The 15532-nt window shown below is 41.3% G+C and overlaps 1 protein-coding gene across 4 annotated transcripts in view; it reads right to left on the bottom strand.

Moving 5' to 3' along the window:
• Positions 1-15532, bottom strand: part of RGL1 (ral guanine nucleotide dissociation stimulator like 1) — a 303693-nt gene that overhangs the window by 112749 nt on the left and 175412 nt on the right. For 2 of the 4 annotated variants that reach the window (XM_054247899.2, XM_002807704.5), the window contains exon 3: positions 6636-6746. The exons of 1 other annotated variant lie outside the window; for it this stretch is intronic. In XM_054247899.2, the coding sequence (XP_054103874.1) occupies positions 6636-6746 (111 nt within the window). Of the gene's footprint in view, positions 1-6635; positions 6747-7712; positions 7935-15532 lie in introns of those variants that run through there. One more of the 4 variants, XM_035280226.3, reaches the window with a different exon arrangement.

Below are 15532 nucleotides of genomic sequence, written 5' to 3'. Positions count from 1 at the left end.
CTTTCTCTCCAGCCCCATTTCTTGCCCCTTTCCCATCAGGTTCCCTGACCTCTTCCCCAGGCTGAGCCTCACATGGGAAGCCTCATTTCAGGCCTCCATGCCTTCCCACAGGCTGTGATCTCTGATTGGAATGCTGGCCTCCAGGGCCCTAGCCCTTATTTAACTCCTACTCATCTGTCACTTCTCTACTGATGGGCCCTCTCCTCTGTGCAGCCTTCCTGGACTGCCCACCTGTCACTCTCACTTGATTTAAATGCCCGATTCTGGGCTCCCCTAGCAATGGTCACACTTACCACAATATATTGTAACTAGTTTAACTTTGTCTCCCTCAAGTTCCTCTAGAACAAGGAGCATTTTACTTTGTATTCTCAAGATTTAACATGGTGTCTGACATAATGTAGCTTTTGCTAATAAATGAATAGTATGAAGGAGAGGTTAGCAGGCTCAAATACAAATGACAGAATCATACACAAATATGCAACAGCAGTGAGAGAGTTCACACTGGATGTGTTTACTAGCAAATGACCCAGAAACTGCCAAAATCTCCAAAGAACTCCACATCAACTCTGTGGAGATAGCCACACCCATGGGCAAATCAGACACAGAGCTGAGCTTCTCTGGCGAAATGAAGCAATGCTTCTTATCTTCCACCATTTAACCAATACTTTTCTTGCTCTGTTTATAGAAATTAATGTTTTATGTAAAAAGCATATGACGGTACAAATTAGAATGTTTTACTATGTAGTGTATTTCTGCATATCTTAACATAAAATATGTAAGACACTCAAAAGATTCTGATTATTTAGAAGGGGGAAGCTTAAAGAGATTTGTATACTCCGGACAAAGGAAACTAAAACGAGTGAGATTGGACAGTGACAAATTCCAGCTAAGTTCTAAAGTGAAAAGTCACAGTATTTACCTTATTTCCCTCATTTTCTTTCTAAGAGTAAAACTCCAAGAGGCTTTTTCTTTATAATTTCACAGAAATAAGATAAAATATGTTCATAAAATTGTTTTAACATAATATATACTTTTAAGTATTAAGGAATGAATGTGCCTCTTATATTTATGCCATTATGTATCTGCTGGGTGTTGACACGTATTCTGAACTCAGTTGGGTACTCCCTGGATTGGAGAACTGAAATGGATATTCTTGATTACATGTCACATATTCCTAACACAGATCCCAATAGATTCTGAAGGCAGCAAAAGGATCCAATGTAATAATATCTCAGGCAATTCAAATTACTGTATTTTCTTGATTGGTAGAGGTGACCCTATTATTGGATTAATTATTTTAAAAACATATTTCTAAGGTCAAAATTAAAAATACTAGTTGGCTCATTTACAGATGGCTGCTAAATTTTGAAATCGACTTTCTAAAGCCTAAATTAAACATTCCAATAGACACATATAATGCAACCCAAGGGCCTGTTTTCCTAGATGAAAACAAGGATGACCAACTGTAAACTGAAGGCTCCTCTAGGGCTTATCTCCTTACGGTTCTAAAATGCCACTCCTGCACTTTCCAACCACACATAATTGCAATGCTAGCCAACACTTTAACTCATGCATTGCTGTTCTTCCTTCAACATTCAGCAGCAAGAGAGGTACAACTAGACCTCTTAGTTTTAAAAGGCACTGGGGAATGTTCATTAAAATGAATCATTGATACCTTTGTGTCCTGCTTTGTTCCATAAAGGGCGTAAGACAGCTATAATCATTATCTAATTGATTTTCCTGGCTCCCATGCCCCTCTCTTCTTCTCTGCAAGTGAACATCTTCATGTACACTTTGTTTTAAATGAGAAGCAACCATGCATTCATACTTATAAAGACAATATCAGTCCCTCAAAGAAGGATGAGGCATGATCTACTCATTCAACAAACATGTATTGAGTTTCTGCCAACTAGATGGCCATGGTTGCAAGCTGACAGTCCAACGGGAGAAAACTAAGAAGTAGTCAGGCAATTACAACAGAGTGAGGTAAATGCACAACCAGGAGGCAGAGAATGCCTCTGGAGCACAGAAAGGAGATGCCTCATTCAAAGCTGGGAGATTAGACAAGGTTCCCGGAAATGAAATTAACTGAAAACTCCAGGAACTGTATGCCATTTGAAGGCAACATGGATAGCAACAACACGGAAATGCCGGGTAGAGTCAACCCAAATAGAACATCCAAGTGAGAGTCAACGTCTCAATCCAGATGTGACAAATGGTTATCTTACCACTGTACCTGCACAACCCACGATTGGCCATGATTTCCCCAAAGGCCACATTCTATTACCTAATGTTTCTAGTTTCTTTTATGCCTACATATATTCAACTTCCTCCATTCTGTTTCACTCACTTTACCAGTCTCCCAGCTAGCCTGCATTTCAACTCAGCCCCACAAAACATGGGAAACGGTATGACAAATACTGGACACAGGGCAGAATGGCCCAGTGCCCTACCACAAGGACTGCATGACCACGGAAGTACAGGACTGAGAGGAGCCACATGCCTAACCACTGACCATTCCACTGCCCACAGATTTTGCAGAGGTGACCTAGTACTCACAATCCTGCTTGTAAAATGAATATCTGCACTTGGAACTTATCTTAGGCTTGACATATTTTTGGACCCTGAGTCTGTCATACTCTGAAGACAGCAGCATGAACTCTTGACACCAAAGCCCTTCCCTAACAGTTGAATCCTTTTACTCTGTCCCTTTGAGTATTCATCCTGAAATGGTACACTTCCTGCTTCCAGAGGATACTGATATTTTCTTAACTCATTGCTACATTATCCATTCATATATAACTACAACCCTGGGACCAAAGACAAATAACAAGTTTTGACCCTTTGCTCTTCCAAAACTTGCAAGATAAGTGAATGTCTGGGTCAAATTACTTCTTTTCTCAAAGATGGAGTCTCACTCTGTCACCCAGGCTGGAGTGCAGCGGAGCAATCATGGCTCACTGTAGCCTTGATCACCCCGGCTCACATGATCCTCCCACCTCAGCCTCCCAAGGAGCTGGGACTACAGGTACATGCCACCACACTCAGCTCATTTTTTAACTTTATTTTTATTTTTTTAGTAGAGATGGGGTCTTGCTATGTTGCCCAGGCTGGTCTCAAACTCCTGGCCTCAAGTAATTAGCCTGCCTTGGCCTCCCAAAATTCTGGGATTATAGGAATGAGCCACTGGGCCAGACCCAAAATTGCTCTTTACTGTCTCTTCCAGTTCTAAGATTTTTGTAATTTTGTGACATAATTGAAGTCATTTTTCTTTGAGAATTATCGGTGGGTAACATTATTGCAGCCTAAGATGTTATCATAAAGGGAAAACGGGTCAGCCTTTCAGTAGTATTTGGTTTTTCAAGGTTGCCGACAGAACTTCACTCTCAGTGGGCAAGGATGCAGCAGCATGTGTAAGTCAACTGGGCCTGGGACGCACTTGGTTGTAGTTTTCCAACCAAACACAGAGTTTTACTTCAAAGGATCAACTGAACACACAATTTAACAGACAGAACGGAAGAGAATGACCTAAATGTTTTGGACTGTATAATACTTCACATCTGAGGAGCTGTAAATTATTTTGCTGTCCTCCCCAAAATTGAATCTTAATTATGTTTTGAGATCTGAGTACTCGAAAATACAAAAATTATGTTCCATCTTTTAGGCATTTGGAATAAGCATTACAGACACATAACAAAGCTATGCATACCCTCGTGTGCTGCATACCCTCATACGTATCATTGTATCTTCGACCTGCCCTGTTTTTTTTTGTTGCTGTTGTTGTTTTTGAGACAGAGTTTCGCTCTTGTTACCCAGGCTGGAGTGCAATGGCACGATCTCAGCTCACTGCAACCTCCGCCTCCTGGGTTCAGGCAGTTCTCCTGCCTCAGCCTCCTGAGTAGCTGGGATTACAGGCACGTGCCACCATGCCCAGCTAATTTTTTGTATTTTTAGTAGAGACGGGGTGGCTCAAGCCTATAATCCCAGCACTTTGGGAGGCCGAGGCGGGTGGATCACGAGGTCAAGAGACCTGCCCTGTTTTAAACCTCCAAAATGAGTTAATCAATGAGATACATAGCTTCACAACAAATATCTCAATTTGCAGCTCAAGTTATCATTCTAGACATGAAGAAAGCCACATCTCTCAGGTCTTGCAAAATCTAGGGAAAAGCACACCCAAAGCACCCTCAGTCTTTTGAGCCAATGCTCTTTTCTACTACTATGGAAACAGCCTTAAGGTCCCAGGAAATTCTTCATAACAAGGAGCTAACCATCTGGGTTTGAATCTGGTGTTTACCACTTCATAGCTGTGTGACCCTGGCAAGCAATTTAACCTCTCTGGGCATTAGTTTCCTCATGTTAGAGAGAGAGAGAGAGAGAGAGAGAGAATCATAACACCACCTTCCTCAGAAGGTTGTTGTCATACTGCAGTAATTTCCTCACCTGACCTCATTCTCTAGTATCTCTAAAACTAGTTACTTTGAAGAATTTTGAAAGGGTTACTGGACTACAGGAAAACAAACATGGGGAAGCCACTCGGTTCTAAAGAGAAAGGTTTTGTAATTGCTATGGCTCAATGGGTTGAGTCACATTTAATTAAGTCTGGAATTTTCAAGGACAAAAACAGAACTTCCCAACAGGACACCTTAGACAAGAAAACATGTAGATGAGAGCTGGAGAGCACCTGGGAACTTCCAGTTAAGGAGCAGGCTGGTAGCAGTAAATCACACTTTATTGAAATGGGGGCGAGGGGGACAGATTCCTCCATCAACTAGAACCAATCTTTCCACATTATCCTCCTCAATATTTCACATCTGCTATGAAATCCAGGGTGAACTAACTCTAAACTCTGTATAAATTTGAGAACACTGGGAGAAGGGAGAGAGAAGAAAAGAAGTGAAGTCCAGTGAAGAGAACAGTCCATAGGGATTACCAAATACCTCTGAGCATCGAAATACATGACAGTTTGTAGATGTGGGGCCTATAGCATGAATCCCTCCATTTCCCATGACTTACTCATCACTAGTGTTGTATGTGGCCAAAAACTAAAACAGGCACCCAAGCAACACAGTCTCATTAGGAAGAGAAGAATAACCTGACACCAAAAAAATGTAATAACCCTTTTGAAGACAACTGGTTCAGAAGTTGTGAATCATTCTAAAATAGCTAGAGGCCAAACCACATGGACGCCACATTTAAATGAAATTCATACAACCACCAAAACAAAGTGGTGACTTGTCAGAAGTCTAGTTCTGCTTTCCCTATCCAGGTCTGCTGGTGATGCACATAATTAATCTTAAAATCATATTCTGAGGAAGGTAGGTACTTGGTAACTGAAGACCTCTAGTTCTCACTGAAAGGCTCCTGTCTTTTCAGACCACACCTGTAGATATCATTAAGAGTTTATGGCCTTCGTGGGTGATACCTCAGCCCAAAGTACAGTAGCAGGAAAGGCCTGCACTGAAGCAGCTGGGGAAGCCTGAGGCAATGAATGCCTGTGTCAGCAGACCCACGGCAGAGGAAGTGATTGCTGCCAGCCATCCGCCATCATCCTGCCTTAAATTCCCGGGAGTTACAAGTCACACATTACCTCTACTCTTAACACGAGGTCCTACGCAATTTTGTGCCCGTTCCCTCTTCACACTCCACCTCTGAACGCTGCTCAAAATATTCTGAGTTTTTGGAGACTCAAAGCCGGTAAAGATGAGATGCAAGTGCGTAAATCTTTATCACTCCTCAAGCCCATCAGCCAGAATAAGGCCAGCCAGGTGAAATCACACTTCATCCCCTCTATTCAGCCAACCATTATTTTTCCTCTCAAGGCTTTTTGGGTTGCCTCTCACTGCTTGGTCTGAGAATTACTTCTCTTTCCTGACCAAGAATCCCTTCGTTCTTCCACGTTTGACACTTCCTCAAGTAGTGATCCTGTCACCAAGCTTTCCATTTCTCACATTCCCTTTATATAGGATGTGTTGAAGGATCTACTACGTTACACCTAAAAACTTGCATGACCTGATGCAGTATTTTAGAATCTCAGTGGAAAAGAGTCTTGTTTACAGAAGCAGCATTTTTCCAAAGGCCCACTATTCTACACACAAAGTCGTGGCCACTAAGCATCCATTTGTCTCCTCCCAAAATATAGAAAAGAGATCACAATAGGAAATCTGCCACCCCTCAAAAGAGGCAGACTTGGAATGGTCTGTCTCCTGAGCCTTCTGGGTACCTCCTAGAGCTACAGGAGCAAGGCAGACACTGACAGCATCAACAGAGAGAGGGCAGAGAGAGAAAAGGGTGCCTTTTGGGCAAAGTTGCTTATGGCTCTTGCCTAAGAGAATCCCACTCTCTGGGCCTGTATTCTGTATGTCATTTTCTGCCACCCCACCCCCAATCTATTTGCCAAAGACCTCAAGATGAATCTAAGAGGATCTGAATTTTTGACAAACCTAGGGAAGATACTTTTGAAAACATTAAATACAAAAAGAGACCTGTTCAGCTAGTGCAAACACTTGATCATTAGCATTTTCTAAGGCCGAAAGAGCGGGGGAAAAAAGCCTGCCTCCGTTAAATAATAATGATATTCACAGAACAACAGACACTGAAATTCCCAGGTTCAGCATCTCGCCAGCTTTACTCACCCCCAGCCATCTTGCTCCTTTATTGGCAGCCTGCTGAATCTGGACTCTTTTGAGGGTGACATGGTAAACAGCTCCTTCCTCTACCTCTTCACCCCAGTCCTGAATCGAGCTCTGCCAAGGATGGGATAAAGAGAAAGAAAACGAGTATTTTTTTTTTTTTTTTGCCTCTCTGCTAACCACAATCTATCCCAGCTGCTCTGCTGCTTACAACAGCACTCAGGGCACAAGACGGGCTGTTCGAAATATTACCATCCGAGCAATGCACGACACATTTTGATAGAGGGAATGCTGAGATTTTCTTGGCTTGTAGCCCCTTCCTGTGGTATCGGGATCCCTGGACTTTGCCATTTAGTTATTTTTCCTAGACTTGCTCACATAAATAGTTTGTTTGAAGTCTTGCTTTTTCTTCATAAAGAAACTGCAGTTTAGTCCTGATTAACTTGTCCCTCTTAAGTGAAAGAAAAAATAATTCTTTGGGGGAAAAAAAAAGTTTGTACTTTTTAAAATGGCTCAGTCGTTGAACAAACCAGATTTTAAACTCAGACACAAACAACTGTTTAAAATGCCAAGAGTCCTCACTCCTTTGGAAGTGGTTGCTTGTCTTTTTCTCCTCATTGTCTGGAGCCCACAAAGTTAGCGGGGGTGGAAAGTTTTTATTTCCGTAAAATAATCTGGCAAGTGCAGAAAAAGCAACACATCATCAGGCAGCTTCTACTCAACTCTACGCAGCGACCCCCTGGATTTCTATGCCCCAGTTAAACCTGAGGTTTGTGTTAAAGAGCCGCTGGGACGCAGAAGCGCTCCGCGGTTCACCTAGACTAACAGTTCTTTTTCCTTCCAAGTACTCCCCTTCTGACATGCATCTGCCCCAGACACACCACAGGCAATTTGCTGAGAAAGTGGGTATGGTTGAAAGGGAGAAGATAGCAGAGAGAGGAATACAAAGCGGAGGGAGAGAGCTTTAGCTCACAAGTATGGAATCGGATCACTCCGAGGGAGTCCAAAACACGCCCAGCGAAAGCGGGAGAAGATTCCCCACCAGAGAAGCCTCGGGAGAAGGCAGAGAGCTCTCGTTACCATTTTAGCTTGCCAAAGCAATTTCATTCTCAGTTTTCTCTCCGGTGCGCGAAGGCTGCATGGTGCGCCCTGCTCGGAGGCCAACGCGGTGTCTGCTGGGCTCAGCCCCGCGGCGCCTCGCCCGGGTTCGGGTCCCGAGCGGCCGCCGCGCACAGACACGCGCCGCGCTGCCCCCGCCGCCGCCGCCGCCGCCGCCGCCGCCGCCGCCGGTGCGCGCGACTCGGGCCACAAAGGGAGCGAGCGAGCGAGCGAGCGAGGAGCAGACTCCTCCCCACGCCACTCCGTGATGTAAGGCTTTCCTGTTTGTGCTTGTGAGCACACTCTCCCTTTCTTCAGTCCCATGGATAAAGTTAGCAGGAAAGCGTCTCTCCCGCTCTGAAGGTGATTGGGAAACAACACTTTCAAGTTTATCAGGTTTCCCTGACGGTTACCAGGTGCCAAAATAGAACTGAGTGTGTGATGGAGGATCGGTGTGTGTCTTCTTCCTTCGCTAAAACAATGGAAGGAGAAAGTCCGAAAACTTCCATTATCTGCCTGTTATCTATTTTGATTTTAGAATAAGGAAGTCAGAATGACCCCAGGGAGAGCCCTAATACTAGAAGCCAGGAAGTTTTTCATTACGACAAAGGATAAGGTCAGAGGACACTAGGGTATTCCAAAACCATGCCCAGGGGCTCTACCCTTTCCTGCATCAGCCGTGGACTTCTTTTCACCACCCATTATGATAAGGCTCAATTATCCAGTAACTGACCATGGTGCGTGGGAAGGGAACAAAGCCGGATAAGGTTTTGCTGGGACTGACAGTGTCCTGGAGGTTTTGTGAGTCTTTGTGACTAGCCACCATGGGTTGAGTTGTCTGTACTGTAGGGACACTGTGGGATCGTGGCCACAGGGGAAACCTCCTCATCAGAAGACTACCAGCAGGAATTTTATCATAATGGAAAGATCTGTTTTAAGGATAAAAGATTATTACATTTTTTAGATCCAGTTTTAATAAGTCAACAGCAAGAGATACCAGATGATAATGCAGTTAAGCTTGGCACCTGCCAGAATTCCATGCCAATTGCAAACACCTTTAGGGCTCATGTGTTTCATACTATTCACCCCAGATGAATTTAATCACTTTCAATTAAAACAGGTCTCCCACTAATTGCCATACTAAAACATAAGCCTGGGCTTCAGTTAATAGTAAATATATCATGAGCTGAAATTTAGAAGATCAAGTGTGCCGATGTTCTTAGGAGAACAGAATAAATGACAGCAAGGGCACAGTAAGGAAAAACAAAAGGATCTGTGGACACTTGAGAACATCTTCAAGTCACTCAGCCAGGTTATCCTCATATAACCAGAACCTACAGGCGACTATATAGAAAGGAGATGGCCTTTTAGCAAGCTGAAGTAGTTGTTCTATAATTTAAAAAACAAACAAAAAACAATAGACTAAATCCTTCCGTGACTGTCAGGACAGAAAGTCGCTGGGAACCGCAGGAAAATCATGTGGAGGCCCTACCTCCCTGCTTGTTAAGCCATCCTCAGGACCCCAGGCCCACCACTAGAGGACTTCTTAGGTGAGCTTGGAGACAACAAAACGCAGCTGAGAACAGTTAAGCAACCTGTAAGACTAATTTCAGCACTACTTTAACCTGATTTTTGGCTATACATTTGGCAATAACTGAAATGTTTCAGTTATTCAGTTCAGTTATATTAAGCAGTTTCTTCAACCTCACTCTCCCAGGAAACCTTCCCGGGCAGAGCAGCTTATAATTCACAAGGCCCCACTCAGCTTTCAGATCTACTCACCCTTCGTACTCCACCAATTCCCTGGCTGGCCACCTGGTGTGTAAAGGGAAAAGAACTGGCTTCAAGGCAAATGGATCCAGCTGCACAACCAGCCTTGCACTGAGGGAACCTGAATGCTACTACCCTGAGCCTTAATTTCCTCATCTGTAAAATGGGACAAACATCTACCTGAAAGAGTTTGAAAGAGGATCAAATGAAATCATGCATGCAAATCATAAGCACGTGGTAAATAATCCAAAAAAGTTCCACTGTCTTCTTATTGTACTTTCTCCCAAACCGTATTTATCCATACTCACTGAAAAGCATGTTATGCTGAAATACTAGGAAATCTGAAATGATGTCTTCTCATGGAATTACTTTAACATTTCAGAGAGGTTTTCCAAGAATATTTGTATTTACACCTGATAATGTGTGTTGCAGTTTACAAATTTTTTTATATTCATTTAAAAATACTTCATCAGGGCCGGGCGCAGTGGCTCATGCTGTAATCCCAGCACTTTGGGAGGCTGAGGCGGGTGGATCACAAGGTCAAGGGATCGAGACCATCCTGGTCAACATGGTGAAACCCCTCTCTACTAAAAATGCAAAAAATTAGGTGGGCATGGTGGCACGTGCCTGTAATCCCAGCTACTCAGGAGGCTGAGGCAGAATTGTCTGAACCCAGGAGGCGGAGGTTGCAGTGAGCTGAGATTGCGCCGTTGCACTCCAGCCTGGGTAACAAGAGCAAAATTCCATCTCGAAAAATATATAATATATATATATTTCATCAGTAGGCAGTTCAGTCCATATTACCTTACTACCTAAACCTTTGGGTTAAAGTATTCCTGGTCAATATGTGAGCAGACAAACCAGTAAGCCATTTATAACTCAGTTAGTGTCTATTTACCACATTCGCCTTCCCTTGACCTAACAGAGTCCGAGAGAATAGGTCAAGTTTTGTTAAAAGGAGATCAAGAATGTTTTATAGTTCTTAGAAAGCAAAACTTGTATCTCTTTGGTTCCATTTATTCCAAAGTACTCTATTCTTTGTGATACTATTGTAAATGGGATTGATTTGTAAATTTCATTTTTAGATCATTTGTTGTTAGTATATAGAAACACATTAACTTTTTTTTTGCAATTTACTGAATTTGTTTATAGTTTTTTTTTGCTGCTACACATAAATAGCTATCCCTTGTTTATGAATTGAAATATTTAATATGTTAAAATGTCCATGTTACCCAAAACTTCTGCATATTCAGTGCAATCCCCCCCAAATCCCAAGTGTATTTTTAACAGAAATAGCAATAATAATCTTTAATATGGAACTACAAAGGATCCTGAATAATCAAAGCAATCTTGAAAAAGAAGAATAAAGCTGTCTCATGCTTCCTAATTTGAAAACATATTACAAAGCTACAGTAATCAAAACTTTAATGGCACTGGCATAAAGACAGACATATAGACCAATGGAACAGAACAGAAAGCCCAGAAATAAATCCAAGGATATGTGGTCAATTGATCTTCAATAAAGATGCCAAGAATACACAACAAGGAAAAGATAGTCTCTTCAACAAACAATATTGGGAAAACATTTGCACAAAAACTAGATCACATGCAAAAGAATGAAACTGGACCTTTATTTTACACCATACAGAAAAATCAATTCAAAATGGATTTCAGACTTAAACATAAGAACTGGAACTATACAACTCCTTAAAGAAAATTACAAATTACAAGAGTTTGGTTTCTTTGACCCTCCTAATCTTATGTTGAAATTTGATCCCCAGTATTGGAGGTAGGGCCTAATGGGAGGTGTTTGGATCATGGAGGCAAATTCCCCATGAATGGCTTGGTGCCATCCTACAAGGTATTGTGTGAGTTCTCACTTCATTAGTTCCAGTAAATGCTGATTGTTCAAAAGGAGTATGGCCCCCATCTCTCTCTTGCCTCCTCTCTCACCACATGATCTCGGCACATGCTGGCTCACCTTCCCCTTCTGCCATGAACTCAAGCAGCTTGAGGCCCTCACCAGATACAGATGTTGGTGCCATGCTTCTTGTATAGCTTGCAGAACCATGAGCCAAATAAACTTCTTTTCTTTATAAGTTACCTCCTCTCAGGTATCCCTTTATAGCAACACAAAAAAACTTAAATAAAAATATAGGGGGAAAGCTTCATGATATTGGCCTTGACAATGATTTCTTGGATCTCACACCAAAAGCACAGGCAAGAAAATTAAAAATAGAGAAGTGGAACTACATCAAACTAAAAAGCTTCTGTGCCACAAATAAAACAATCAAGAGTGAATAAACAACTTCTGGAATAGGAGAAAATATTTGCAAATCATGTCTCTAATAATGGGTTAATACCCACAATATTTTAAGAGCTTCTACAACTAAATAGAAAAAAATAACCTCAATTTAAAAATGGGCAAAACACCTGAACAGACATTTTTCCAAAGAAGACATACAAATGACCAACACATACATGAGAAGGTGCTCAACATCACTAGTCACCAGGGAAATGCAAACCAAAACTGTAATGAGACATAACCTCATACCCGTTAAAGTGGCTATTCCTAAAAAAATAAGATAAAATAAAAACTAACAAGTGTTGGTGAGAATGGGGAGCAACTGAAACCCTGATGCACTGTTGGTAGGAAGGTAAAACAGTGAAGCCACTATGGAAGACAGTATGGAGGTTCCTCAAAAAATTAAAGATAGAACTACCATATCATCCAGCAATCTCAATTCTAGGTATTTACCCAAAATAATTTAAATCAAGATCTCAAAGCAATACTTGCACTTCCATGTTCATTGCAGCATTATTCACAATAGCCAAGATGTGGAAGCAACCTAAATGTCCATCAACAAATGAATGGATAAAGAAAATGTATTATTAAGTAATAAAAAGGAAGAAAATCCTGTCATATGCAACAACATGGATGAATCTTAAGGACATTACGCTAAGTAAACTAAGCCACTTACAGAAGGACAAATACTATATGATCCCACTTATGTGAGATATCTAAAATAGCCACACTCTTAGAAGCAGAAAGTAGAATGGTGATTGCCTGGGGCTAGAGAAAGGGGGAGGTGGGGAATTGCTGTTCAGTGTATACAGAGTTTCAGTTATGCAAGATGAATAAGTTCTAGAGATCTGTATATTGTGCTTACAGTTAACAATAATGTAAGTACACACAAAAATCAGTTAAAATGGGAGAAAGATCTATGTTTAAGCATGAGTATGTTGCTAGGAATAGTTTTGTATTGTCATATTTGGTGGGCACTGACAGTAACAACAGAAAAATTCTAGCATATAAGAGGAAAGAGGTGTGGAAGAGCAGCAAACTAGGGAGGAAAAACTTTTCTCGCTTTACAGGTTTACCAGAGCCAATAAATAAAGAGCAAATGCAAGCAGCTGGGGTGCCAATTCTTTAAAAGAATCTGTCTAGAAATTGAAGTATATAATATATATACCCTATTCATTCATTTATTTATGTATTCATTGGTCTCTATGACACCACATTTTTCTACATTTTATTCTACCTCTCTGTCTGCAAGACAAAGTAAAAAATACAAAAATTATGACAGACTGTACTTACATAGGATGACATGGAGTGGTATTTATGTGTCTAGGTAAATGATGGGATATTTGGCATATGAGTTTAAATTCCAGCTCTAGATCACTTGCCAACCAAGAGTCTTACCCTCACTTCTCACAGCCTTATTTTCCTCATTTGTCTTTTGTCATGCTTATCATGAGGATGAAATGATATAAACTACATAAAGTATCTGATAGAGTGCTTGTAACATAAGAGGCATTGAATAAAAATGTATCTATCTCTTTTCCTTACACCATTTCCCTTTAATGTAATTTTGTATTTGTTTACTGCTTTTGGTTTGTAATCTGAGTGTTTTTTATACTTTCGCCTGGGTAAGAGATTACATTGCATAACAGAAAAGGACACAGTGAAAATATAATAGATATTGTACTTGGACATAAGTATGTAATAAAAACTTGTCTTACAAATGATATGTCTGATAAGTGGTTAATATCCAAAATATATAAGGAATGCATACAAGTCAATAGCAACCTAACCAACCTGCCTTGAAAAATGGAACAGAGGACCTGAACGATGTTTCAAAGAAGACCTACAAATGCTCAACAGGTGTATGAAAAAATGCCTAATATCCCTAATCATCAGGAAAATGCAACAAAAGCACAATGAGATATCGCCTTATACCTGTGGGGATGGCTATTATTAAAACACAAATGACAAGTGTTGGTGAGGATGCAGTCGAAAGGGAACGCTGATACGCTGTTGGGGAAATAAATTGGTACAGCCACTGTGGAAAACAGCATGGTGGTCCCTAAAAAATTAAAACTAGAACTACCATATGATCCAGCAATCCCATCTCTGGGTATGTATTCAAAATAATTTAAGTCAGTATCTCAAAGAGATCTCTGCACTCCCATATTGATTACAGCATTATTTACAATCGTCAAAATATTGTGGATACAATGGAGTATTATTCAACCTTAAAAAAAGGAGGAGGTCCTGTCATCTGTGGCTACATAAATGGACCTGAAATAAACCAAACACAGAAAGACAAATACCGTATGGTCTCATATGTGGAATCTAAAATAGTCAAATTCATAGAAGCAGAGTAGAATGGAGATTGGCAGGGTGAGGGGTTGGGAGAAATGTGGTGGTTATAGTCAAAGGGTACAAACTTTCAATTATACAAGATGAACACCTTCTAGAGATCTACCACAGGTCTACCACACAGTGCCTAATAGCTACCAGTACTGTATTATATACTCAGAATTTTCTGAGAGGGTTGATATTGTGTTAAATGTTCTTCACACACACACACACACACACACACACACACAAGAATATGATAATAAAGGAGGAAGTTTTGGGAAGTGATGAATATGTCTGTGGCTTGGATGGTGATGAAGGTTTCATGGGAGTATACTCATCCCCACACTCATGAAGCTGTATACATTAAATATGCACAGCATTTTACATCTCAGGCATACTTCAATAAAGTTGTTTAAAAAAGACTTGCCTTGAAGATGGCAATAGCAACATAAAATGGTAAGAAATGAGAAGGCCTCGACTTTGTCATCCTCAATCTCAACGCTGCACTATAACGTCCTACTCTCAGCTAGTCCTACTGTCCTATGCCCAGTCTTACGCTCAGGAAAGCAGTCCTGAGAGGGCAATAATAATAATAATAATAACCATGCCAAGAAAAATAAGTAAGTGAGAGGGCAGGATTTCCATTCCACACCTTCGTACTACTGAGTACCAATTGCCTCTATTTACCTATAACCACTACCTAAGCGGACTAACGTGAATCTTCTCCCACTCACTGGTAGTGGACTTTTGAATAAAACTGATAATCACCCTTTTGCAATATTTTACTCATAAACTATAATGAACATTATAGATCCATAAAAATTTTGTAGGAGGACCTACGCAAATAAATATGGTCCTTCTTGACTCCTTCCTCCAACAATATGAAAGCATTGTCAAAACACGAGCTATTTAATTCTTCCAATATCCATATGAAATGCTTCTCCCTATTCTTCAGGTTTGCAGGCTGCATTGCTTACCAATCAGCTTTCCATGTTCAGCTTTCCACTCTCACCTGGGCATATTGCTATGGTTGTTTCTAGGTACGATAACTGGGGTTTCACCTGCTTTTTGCTTGAACTTTCAATCTCGCTTTGCTAAGGGTAAAGAGCCAGGCATGTTTGGTTAAAGATGACTAGTCCTGGCCGGGCGCGGCGGCTCAAGCCTGTAATCCCAGCACTTTGGGAGGCCGAGGCGGGTGGATCACGAGGTCAACAGATCGAGACCATCTTGGTCAACATGGTGAAACCCTGTCTCTACTAAAAATTACAAAAAATTAGCTGGGCACAGTGGCGTGTGCCTGTAATCCCAGCTACTCAGGAGACCGAGGCAGGAGAATTGCCTGAACCCAGGGGGCGGAGGTTGCAGTGAGCCGAGATGGAGCCATTGC

The sequence above is a fragment of the Callithrix jacchus genome, chromosome 18, assembly GCF_049354715.1.
Source record: "Callithrix jacchus isolate 240 chromosome 18, calJac240_pri, whole genome shotgun sequence".
NCBI lineage: Eukaryota > Metazoa > Chordata > Mammalia > Primates > Cebidae > Callithrix > Callithrix jacchus.
Note: the sequence above shows the minus strand (reverse complement) of the source record. Positions and strands in the feature narration are given on the sequence as shown.